General features: G+C 43.5%; 1 protein-coding gene and 1 non-coding gene across 2 annotated transcripts in view; one reads left to right on the top strand and one right to left on the bottom strand.

Moving 5' to 3' along the window:
• LOC107121482 (phosphatidylinositol 3-kinase catalytic subunit type 3-like) overlaps positions 1 to 676 on the bottom strand; it is a gene marked incomplete at both ends in the record, with an annotated part of 15,195 nt that extends 14,519 nt beyond the window's left edge. The window contains one exon of the mRNA XM_015424392.1: positions 590 to 676. Within this exon, the coding sequence (XP_015279878.1) occupies positions 590 to 676 (87 nt within the window). The remainder of the gene's footprint in view (positions 1 to 589) is intronic.
• Positions 677 to 9,655: 8,979 nt separating this feature from the next.
• On the top strand, positions 9,656 to 9,727 carry TRNAV-GAC. The gene has a single exon. It is a non-coding gene; the product is annotated as a tRNA-Val (tRNA).
• Positions 9,728 to 11,735: the final 2,008 nt, after the last annotated feature.

Genomic DNA, 11,735 nt, shown 5'->3' with positions numbered 1-11,735 from the left:
TGCATATGGGAAGAAGAACAAGAAGAGGAGGAGGAAGAGGAGGAGGAGGAAGAGGAGGAGGAAGAGGAGGAGGAGTTTGGATTTATACCAGAAGAGGAGGAGGAAGAGGAGGAGGAGATTGGATTTATACACCACCCTTCACTCGGGAGTCTCAGAGCTGATTACAAACTCCTTTCCCTTCCCCTCCCCACAACAAACATCCTGTGAGGTAGGCGGGGCTGAGAGAGCTCTTTCGAGCACTGCCCTTGAGAAAGTTTGACAGAACTATGGCTTGCCCAAGGTCATCCAGCAGCTGCAAGTGGAGGAGTGGGGAATCACACCCGGCTCTCCCAGATTAGAGTCCGCGCACTTAACCACTACACCAAAATTTGTATCTTTGTTTCATGGCATTATGCCCCTTGTACATCGCCCAGAGCCCGCTGTAAGCAGAGATAGGGCAATTAACCAATAAAATAAACAATAATAAGATCAGAGCTCCTAACCACTACACCACACTGGCTCTGAAAGGGCAGACTCCCGAATGCTCCACGGTTCCTGCACCAGCCAGGTCTTGAAACTCATTAGGAGCTGGTTGCGTGCCACAACCTACCTCGTTGATCATCTCGATTTCTCGAAAGGTCAGTCTGTCCAGCCAGTCTACTTTCACCATGTGACCCTGCCGGTGAGACTTGGTGAGCTGCCGCGGAGGAAACATACAGACGTATTATTTAAACGGCTGCAGCTAAAGACGGGGGGGGGGATCGTTTTTGAGAGTTTTCACGTTGAAGACAGTGGTGGGAAAAGAATATACACGATTCTACATGATGTACATTTCACACACACCCAAAAAATGAAGATGTGCTGAATGGCCGTTATGTACAAAAGGCTTATCTCACGAGATCATCTTTGCGGGAGAGTCCAAGGGACAGAAAATGTTTCCCAGGGGGCTTAATCGAGTCAAAAATGAGCGGTTTTGCCCTGACCTGGATCGCCCAGGCAAGCCTAGTCTCGTCAGATCTTGGAAGCTAAGCAGGGCCGACCCTGTTAAGTACTTGGAAGGGCGACCTCCAAGGAATACCAAGGCTGGGGCACAGAGGCAGGCAATCAAGCCACCTCTCTGAAACGCCCAGAAGTCAGCATGACTTCTAGGCACACATGCACACACACGCAGACACACATACACACAAAAGGAGTGATTTCGCTCTCACCAATTATGACTGCAGATCCGCACAATCCTAAACATGCTTAACCTGGAAGCTCCACTGAGTGGGAAGGAAACTGCTCCCCAGTAAGTTCACTTAAAAACGACCATCTTAAGCACGTTTAATTTCCGACTTCCGGTTTGTGGCGCGACGCAACGGGGTTGAGCGGAGGAGTTCTCCCGTCTCAACGCCGATTTCCCGGTGTTCTGGAGGGGTCAGGAGGGGCAATCCCCCCCCGGACTCCTGTGAATCCCCCGGAGAGGGATTCACGTGGGGAGAGACGGGGTTAGACGGTCCCAGGTGGCGACGTGGGACTGAGCTGCCCTATCTCCAGTGCCCGGACCCGTGGACATACTCCTTTACGGAGCTGAGTCGGAGCCGCCGGTTTTACAGATCTCGGACTTTAAACAATTTGGAAAACAAGAAACCAGAGAAATAAGACCATAGCTGGATACCTTGGGGTGAACTTGAGCAGTGTATCCGACTTTAAAAGCGTGGTTGGAAGGAGCTGAGGATGCGGAAGGTGAGGATTGAGCGGCTGGGAGTGGCTCCGCGTCCGAGCGGCTGCTGAACTGAAACTTGTGACCGTAATCAACCTAAGAATCTGGCATACTGCATTTAACCTAAGAGACCAGCAGATGATTCGATATAGAAATCTAGGTGAAATCCAGGTGAAGCTGTAAACTATGACTTTTGGGCTGAGGAACTGATTGTAAATATCTATTGTTGTAAGACCAATGAGAAGACGGTGGATGAATGGAGTATTATTAAAGGACTGGCCAAGTGTTTAGTGTCTAGGGAAACACCATTTGAACTACTTGGAACTTTATAACTTTAATTGAAAGAAGCATTGGAACTCTGAGTCGAGAAGTTTTTGTTTTTGTGTGAAAGCTTGAAGTTAAATGTTTAAGAATCCGGAAGAGCAGGAAGGTGAAGAAGTTGATATGTGAGTTGCCTGACCCTTTATATTACCTGGCACTACGTAGACTGAGTGTAATTAAGAGCTCGCTGGCGGGTCGAAACAGACTAAGAGACATTGCTCAAGACTGTTTATGAGTTTGTTTGTGGACTACCCTCTTACTGCTTGAACTGTTAAACTGTGGGTTTCAAACTGTTGTCAAGGGCTTTTTATGAGTTTGTCTGTGGACTGTAACTGCTTGAACTGTTAAACTGTGGGTTCAATATTGCTAAGGGTGGAGGGAGGAGGGAATTTGGAGATCCCATAGAAGCTGTTAAAGGAAGATACTGACCAATACTAGGTAAACTAGAGTGGCCAAACTAATCCAGAAGTTAACAAGGGGGAAACCTAACATAACAGAAATTTGGCGTGACAGAAGCAATAGGTAAATAGGGCTATTATGGCTAGTGGATCGAGAAGACCCTCCTTCTCTGCCCCTATGCAATCTGGACATTCAGGACAAGCTGCAATGACTCAGTTAAATCCAAAAGAAATGAATGCGCTTATTCAAGAGGCTGTTAAAGCGGCAGTGAACCAGGCTGTTGAAGGTGCAGTGGCTGCAGCCTTACCAGAAGCATTGAATGCAGCATTGGAATCTGCTTTATATCCAGTGATAGGAAAAGCGATGGAGCCAATACAAAGCAAAATTGACAACTTAGCGCAACAAGTTAATTGTCAATTGGAAGAAACAAAAAAATTGGCATTGGATAACAAGCAAGATGTTGAAATGCTAATTAATACAGCCAGTAAACTAGAAACTAAGGTAGCAGACAGTGAACAGAAGATAATAGCCTTGGAAGAAACCGTATCCAAATTGGAAATGGAAAATGCATCATATCTCCTGAGGTTCCAAAATCTACCGGAGGAGGAGGAAGAAGATCTGAAAAGTAGAATGACACAAATTATAGCTGAATATGTTGAACAAGAAGATGTCTCACGAATAGAGGAGGATATTGAATCAACATATCATATGAACTCAGGTTATGCGAAAAAAAATAAACTCCCGAGAGAGGTCCATGTTAAGTTTGCAAGGAAACGTTTACGTGAACTGATTCTGAAGACAGCAACACATAAGTCATTAATTTGTCAGGATAAAGAAATAAAGATTCTGAAGGACACCCCCTGGAGGGTCAGGGAAAAAAGGAAACTGTACTTTAAATTAACATCTGCTCTGAAACAAAAAGGAGTCAAATTTAAATGGCTGTTACCAGAGGGTGTCCTCTTTAATTTTAAATCAAGATGGTACAAAATAAACTCTGATTTAAAAATGGAAGAATTTATTAAAAAGAATGGACCAGAATTAGATATACAGTCATCAGAGGGAAGTAGTGAAGAGGAAGAGGAGGAGGAAGAATCAGAAGAGGATCCAGAAGAGGGACAAATAAGTACCAAGAAAAAGAAAGGAAGATCCTCAAGAAAAAGAACACTCCCTTTACAAGTGCGTACCAGGATGTTCTATAGGAGAGGGGGGGAAAACAAGCAAGATGGAAAGGAAGAGAAATGTGGAAATTAAATTACTATCGATTAATATTAATGGCCTCAATGGCCCTCAGAAAAGGAAAAGAACCTTCCATCAGTTGTTAAAATCCAACGCACATGTATTCTGTATGCAGGAGACACACATTAAAAAAGAACACCAAAAATATCTGGAAAATAAGAGACTAGGGGTGATGTTTGCATCTTCAGATGATATGAATAAGAAGAAAGGCGTGGTGACATACATCAAGGAAATATTTAATCCAGAATTGATTCATGATTTCCGAGACGGTAGAATATTGATTGTTAAAATGTTTATGGGAACTAAAGCCATGCTGATTGTAAATATATACGCCCCAAATTCCGGTCAAGATAAGTTTTATCAGCAACTTAGAGATATTCTAGTGCAGCAAGAGTATGATGAAATTTGTGTGGTTGAGGATTTTAACGCTGTATTTGACAGAATGTATGATAGGAAGAATCAAGTATCCAGGGACAAAAAAGGTTGTGAGTTACCTTTATCTTTTTTAAAGTTAGTAGATGAAATAAATTTGGTTGATCTTTGGAGAGTCTGTAACCCTAAAAAAGCTGATTATACCTTTTATTCGGGACGACACAGATCATGGTCCCGAATCGATATGATTTGGTCAAGTATGGGATTGTTAAATGATCTCAAGGAGGTAGAAATATTGCCTTTGACCTATGCTGACCATAACCCAGTCTCTTTAACATTATTGGACACTCCTAAAATGACCCGATGGCGGCTCAACACATTTATGCTTAGAAATGAACAACATTAAGAATGTAAAGAACGAGATAAAGGAATTTTTTTCAATTTAATGTCAGACCTGAAACTCAATTAATAACGGTTTGGGATGCTTTTAAAGCATTTGTTAGAGGGATCTTTATTCGTGAAAGTATAAGGAGGAAAAGAGCTGATAATCGAAAAATGATGCAACTGAAGAGAGATATTCAAGAACAAGAGGAGAAATTAAAGAATAAGCCGGATTTAAAATATATCAAAATGAAGATTCTAAAATTACAACATGAAATTAATGGTCTGCTCAGTGAGGAAATTGCGAAAAAAGTTAAATATGCTAAGCAAAATTATTTTGAAAGTGCGAATAAGCCAACTCGCTGGTTGACATACAAGTTAAAACAAGAAGAAAAACAAAGGGTTATTAAAGTATTAAGGAATGAGAGAGGTGAACCTAAGCATAGAATAGCGGATCTGAAGGATATAGTAACAAAACTCTATAGTGAACTATACAGGAAGGATGTCATTGATGTTGATGCAATTCAGAGCTTTTTAAAAAAGAATGTATATATAAAGAAATTAAGCAAGGATCAAAGGGAAATATTAAACCAGAAAATAACAATGGCAGAAATATCGGGATCAATTAGAAATCAAAAGATAAATAAGTCCCCTGGTCCTGATGGACTGCCAGCAGAGTTTTATGCAGTTTTTGAAGAGGAATTTGTTCTAATATACAAACAGATTATAGCAGATATACCACAGACAAGGAAAATTCCAGAGTCATGGGACTCAGCACTAATTTCGCTAATTCATAAAAAAGGTACTGACGAAAAGGAAATACGGAATTACCGCCCTATTTCGTTGCTTAACGTTGACTATAAAATTTATGCTTCTATTCTGGCTCAACGCATGAGAAAGGTACTCGCACATCAAATACATTCAGACCAGGCCGGGTTTCTACCTAAACGGCAAGTGAATCAAAACATCAGGATTATTCTGAATGCCCTGGAATATTGTGAGACAGATATTAGTAAGCAATTAGCAATAATTTTTATCGATGCCGAAAAGGCGTTTGATAACGTTAATTGGGACTATATGATTCAGAATCTAAAAGAAGCAGACTGTGGAACGGATTTTATTACCGCTATAGAAGCAATTTACGATAAACAAGACGCAAGGGCAATAGTTAATACAGACATGACCAATTAAATAGATATATGTAAGGGCACACAACAAGGGTGCCCTCTATCACCGCTTTTATTTATTTTCACAATAGAAGGTCTATGTGAAAGTATCCGAAGAGATGAACAAATACATGGGATTAAAATAAAAAACCAAGAATATAAAATCCAGGCCTATGCGGACGATATTGCAATTATTTTGTTAGATCCAGTACAATCTATTCTGCGTCTGCTAATGGTGATGTATGAATTTGGTTACTTTGCGGGATTTAAAGTAAATAAGGCCAAGACAAAAATTTTGACAAAAAATTGTAGCCTTAATATGGAGCAAAGATTGCGAAAAATAACAGATTTCGGTGTAGAGAAAAAAATTAAGTATTTAGGGATATATATTACAAACAGAACAAGTACACTGGTACAAGATAATTATGAAAACCTTCTAAGCCTGATCCAAAGAGACTTAGAAAAATGGTCCACGTTACAGCTGTCCATGATGGGCAGGGTTGCATCGATCAAAATGTCCGTACTCCCAAGAGTGTTATTTCTTTTTCAAAACATCCCAGTCCTTAACAACTATAAATTTACTAAAAAGCTGGATAAGTTAACGTCAGATTTCATCTGGGGAAAGAAAAAACCAAGAATAAAGATGCGATATCTGCAGGAAAAAGTTAATAAAGGAGGACTGGCGGTACCGATTTGGCGTTTTTATTATCAGGCGGCAGTGCTGACGTGGCTACGCGAATGGATCTTGCTTAGAAACCATAGGATCTTAACTATTGAAGGCCATAATTTAATGGCAGGATGGCACTTTTTCTTAAGTGAGGTAACAAAAGAAACACACTCATATTTCAGACAACACCGGATAAGGGCCAGCTTAATAAGAGTTTGGAAGGAAATAAAAACTGTCTTTTATGGGGGAACACCGAGGTGGATAGCCCCGTTGGAGGTTATCTCACTACCAAATTTGATGACAGATACTCGGGCTCTGAGTTACGATGTCTTGCTGAGTAAAAATAATGAACTTAAGTCACAAGAAACCTTGCAGTCTCAACAGATTATCTTATCATGGTGGGAAAGGAACCAATTAATATCTAAATATAAGAAAGATAACCAAAAGGGCATTAGTAAAACATTTTCAGAGCTAGATAAAATATTATTAGGCTCAGATTTAAAAATGATATGCAAAATATATTCCTTTCTGCTAGATAATAGACCACAAGATGAGACTAACAAGACACCTTTAACAAAATGGAATAATAATATTGGGAATACAATTGACTCAAGAGAATGGGAAGGGGTATGGCAAAATGTGAGACAGCTTAAGGCCGTACCATTAAAAGAAAATGTATTTAAGGTATGTTACCGATGGTATCTAGCTCCAGATAGACTGGCCAGGTTTTATCCAGGGACCAGCAATTTGTGCTGGAAATGCAAACTGCAAGTTGGCTCCTTTTATCATGTATGGTGGTCGTGTACAATAGTAAAGAAATATTGGAAAGAGGTTCATCTGGTGATTACACAGGCAACGAAGATGCAAATATCATTAGATCCCAAAATATTTTTGCTAAGCATTCTACCGGAAAGCTGGAAAAAGGAAGACAAGCATGTGGTGATAAATTTATTGGCGGCAGCCAGAATAGTATTAGCCAGCTATTGGAAGAGAGATGAAGTACCAGATAGATGGGATTTTATTAATAAAATGGTTGAAGTCATGGAGATGGATAATTTAACTCAAAAACTCCATGGTAGGATGAATTCAACGTTTCAAACAATGTGGTTGAATGTATACAACTGGATTGAAAGGAACTTTTGAGGAAGTCTGTATTACAAATAGTTTGTTAAACAAATACGCCGTAAGCCGCCCTGAGCCCGCCTCGGCGGGATAAAAATCAGAGGAAATAAATAAATAATAAATATCTCTTCTGAGCAAGGGGGAGGAAAGGAGACAAGCGTCCTGCCCTCCTTCCTTGCACAACGTATTTTGCTGCAAAAAAAAAAAAATTAAGATACCCCAAATACACAACTTCACACATATATGGTACAAACGTGGAACCCCCACATGACGTCTAGTTTTGTCCTTGGTGACATACTACTCAAACTGGTCTGTTGGACTCCCCCGCGAAACCACCACCCCCAAAAAAGATATCCCTGCTCCAAGCCAACAATAGAGACACTCCATTTGACTGTAACTCGCCCGAAATGAATTTTCTACTAGCCAATTGTGCTTTGTTATTGACCTATGAACAAAAAATGTGTGTGCATCAGGCTTCATTTCTACTCTCGTAGATGAGACAAAAAACTGGAAATTATCTATAGAATTTTGTTCAGAACTTGAAGGAACATCGAAACGACACAGGACATTCCAGAGCACGTTGTTAACATCATTTGCTTCGTTAAAAACCACTTCTGTTTATTTGAAACTGACTGTATTTTTGTATTCCATGGGCCGTTGGCCTGATCCAACATTGGCATATCTTATCTTCTTATGTTCTTACTTAAACAGCATATATCTTCTGATTTTTGCAGTACTGTATTGTTTAGTTTAGCGCATTTATCACAGTAATAATCCCTGTATAGTGTAACAACAACAGAGGCCGAGCAGTGGCTCGTGAAACTCCAGAGTTCGGTGGCCTGTCCAAGGAGGCACAGTCAAGGGCTTAAAATCGAACACCTGGTGGACCAAAAGATATGCTGAAAATGTCATGCACAGTTCAGGGGGTACAAGTTGGGGAGCTCCGGAAATTTATTTAGCCTGCTTTTTACCCGTTGTGTGCATGCCCAGAGACCAATTCCAGGAAGGCCCTCTGAACAGGAATGAAAGTGTTTCTATGGAAACATGCATCCCACAATGCCGTGCTCAAAAGACCCCCTTTCAAAGGATCAGCACATTGAAGTAATCCGCGCAATCCGGAACAGGCATGCATCACACTCCGGGTTTAAAGTTTTCGTTAGTGCTATTAAGAGGGCACAAACTCAACTCAAAGGGAGCAAAGCACAGAGGCTACCACTTCATCGACGCCTCCAAGGCTTCAAGGGTCATAACTACACCCAATGGGATCTTCAGACATGTAACACTCCCTTCCCCACCAGCAGGGGTCGTGACTCAGTGGTAGAGCATCCACTCTGCATGCAGACGTTTCCAGGTTCAATCCCGAGCATCTGCAGTTAAAAGGATCAGGCAAGAGGTGATGTGAAAGACCCTCAGCCTTAGACCCTTGAGAGCCGCTGCCAGTCTGAGTAGACAGTACTGACCTTCATGGGTCACTGGTGGGAGGAGCTGTAGCTCAGTGGCAGAGCACCTTACTTGCATGCAGAAGGTCCCAGGTTCAATCCCCAGCATCTCCAGTGAAAAGGACCAGGCAGGAGGTGATGGGAAAGACCTCAGCCTGAGACCCTGGAGAGCTGTAAAGAGGGGTTGTGGCTCAGTAGTAGAGCATCTGCTTGGCATGCAGAAGGTCCCAGGTTCAATCCCCAGCATCTCCACTTAAAAGGAGCAGGCAGCAGGTGATGTGGAATACCTCCACCTGAGACCCTGGAGAGCTGTAAAGAGGGGCTGTGGCTCAGTGGAAGAGCCTCTGCTTGGCATGCAGAAGGTCCCAGGTTCAATCCCCAGCATCTCCAGTGAAAAGGACCAGGCAGGAGGTGATGGGAAAGACCGCCGCCTGAGACACTGGAGAGCTGTAAAGAGGGGCTGTGGCTCAGTAGTACAGCATCTGCTTGGCATGCTGAAGGTCTCAGGTTCAATCCCCGGCATCTCCAGTTTAAAAGGACCAAGCAGCAGGTGATGTGGAATACCTCCACCTGAGACCCTGGAGAGCTGTAAAGAGGGGCTGTGGCTCAGTGGAAGAGCCTCTGCCTGGCATTCAGAAGGTCCCAGGTTCAATCCCCGGCATCTCCAGCTAAAAAGGACCAGGCAGGAGGTGATGTGAAAGACCTCCGCCTTAAACCCTGGAGAGCTGTAAAGAGGGGCTGTGGCTCAGTGGCAGAGCCTCTGCTTGGCATGCAGAAGGTCCCAGGTTCAATCCCCGGCATCTCCAGTTAAAAGGACCAGGCAGAAGGTGATGTGAAAGACTCATCCTGAGACCCTGGAGAGCTATAAAGAGGGGCTGTGGCTCAGTGGAAGAGCCTCTGCTTGACAGGCAGAAGGTCCCAGGTTCAATCCCCGGCATCTCCAGTTAAAAGGACCAGGCAGGAGGTGATGAGAAAGACCTCAGCCTGAGACCCTGGAGAGAGCGGCTGCCTTATCCATTTCCGTTATATTTGTATAAAAACCCAATGGCTTGCCTTTAGCAAATCTCGACTCTATTTGTACCCTTTCCCACCAACCTATGTTAATCTCTTGTTCTTTAAGTCTTCCTGTTGAGGTATAAGGCAGCTTCACATACACGTGTATTACTTTGTGCAAGAGATTAATTTATCGTTTTGTGGTGCTTCAACCCACGCTCCATTAAAAATTGGCACTACTTGAAAAAAAACCCATTAAAATAAGTGACTAAACTGGGGTCTTGCATGACCCCAAGACCTAATTAGTAAAACGTTTTACAAGCACAGGAAGGTTAAGAGGCATAAACAGAAGGCAGACACTTCAGGCTACACTGCTGCCCACAGATTCAACAAAGGAGAAGCTTTCGGAGTATTAGAGATTAGTCACCCATAGGCCACAAACATGCGCTCTGTCAAAGGCGGATGCTGCTAGGCCACACCTCCTCGCTACTTACTTCTTCCAAGTGTTCCTTGCCAGAGGCCTACATCGAAGAAACCCATTTATTAGTCACGCACGCTCATGAGGGACCACTTCTGGATGATAAGCAAAATCTAATCCTCCCCCTCCTCAGAAATTTGACATGGGCCTAAATTGGTCAAACGTTGGGAGGAGCTGTGGTGGCTCAAGTGGTTAAGGCACTGAACTGCAGGCTGTGGGAGGTCGGTAGTTCAGCAGTTCGAGACCCGAGTGTGCCGCATGACGGAGTGAGCTCCCGTCTCTAGTTCCAGCTCCTGCCAGCCTAGCCGTTCGAAAGCAAGAAACTGCAAGTAGATAAATAGGGATCCCTTCGGTGGGAAGGTAACAGCGTTCCGTGCGCCTTGGTGTTTAGTCATGCCGGCCGCATGACCACGGAAATGTCTTCGGACAGCGCTGGCTCTTCGGCTTTGAAACGGAGATGAGCACCGCAACCCTAGAGTCGGACTCGACTGGCTTTCGAGCAAGGGAACCTTTACCTTCCCTGGGAGGGGCCGTGCCTCAGTGGTAGAGCACCTGCTTGGCCATGCAGAAGGTCCCAGGTTCAATTCCCGGCCTCTCCAGTTAAAATGATCAGGTAGGAGGTGATGGGAAAGACCTCAGCCTGGAGAACCACTCTCGGTCTGAGCAGACAATACTGACTTTGATGGAACAAGGTCTGATTCAGTAGAAGACAGCTTCATGTATTCATGTGTTTCCCTGGGCCAATCCATAAATCCTCCTTTAACAGGAAGGGTCATGGCTCGGTGGAAGAGCCTCTGTTTGGCACACAGAAGGTCCCAAATTCAATACCTGGCATCTAATGAAAAGGACCAGGCAGTAGGTGACGTGAAGGAGAGCGGCTGCCAGGCAGAGCAGGCGATACTGACTTCGATGGACCAGTGGTCTGATTCAGTATAAGGCCGCTTCGTGTGTGTTATTCTCTCTGTGCAACCTTCACGGAGTTCCCTAGTCTAGCAAATGTAAACCAGGTAGGGTAGATGCAAACAGCATGAAACACTCGACTCCGTTCCCACAACACCTCTACGCCATGGGAGAGATTTTGGCACAGCCAAGGGTCGCCAGCCTCCAAGAAGGCCTGGAAATCTCCAGGAATTACAATTCATCTTCAGGCTTCAGTCCTCAGTTTCCCAGGAGGAAACGCCTGCTTTGGAGAGTGCACTCTACAGTATTACAAAGGTAAAGGCTTCCCTTGCTCGAAAGCCAGTCACATCCAACTCTAGGGGTGCGGTGCTCATCTCCGTTTCCAAGCCGAAGAGCCAGCACTGTCCAAAGACGTTTCCATGGCCCCGTGGCTGGCATGACTAAATGCTGAGGCGCATGGAACGCTGTTACGGCATTATAGCACCTTCCAAAGCAGCCATTTTCTCCAGGAGAACTGGAATGAAGGTTTTGAATAAATAAGTGATTTACGTAGTCTAGAGACCAGTTGTAATTCCAGAAG

The sequence above is a fragment of the Gekko japonicus genome, unplaced genomic scaffold (genome assembly GCF_001447785.1).
Source record: "Gekko japonicus isolate JY-2015 unplaced genomic scaffold, Gekko_japonicus_V1.1 scaffold6363, whole genome shotgun sequence".
Classification (NCBI taxonomy): domain Eukaryota; kingdom Metazoa; phylum Chordata; class Lepidosauria; order Squamata; family Gekkonidae; genus Gekko; species Gekko japonicus.
The sequence above is the reverse complement of the archived record's forward strand: the minus strand, read 5'-3'. Positions and strand labels throughout refer to the sequence as shown.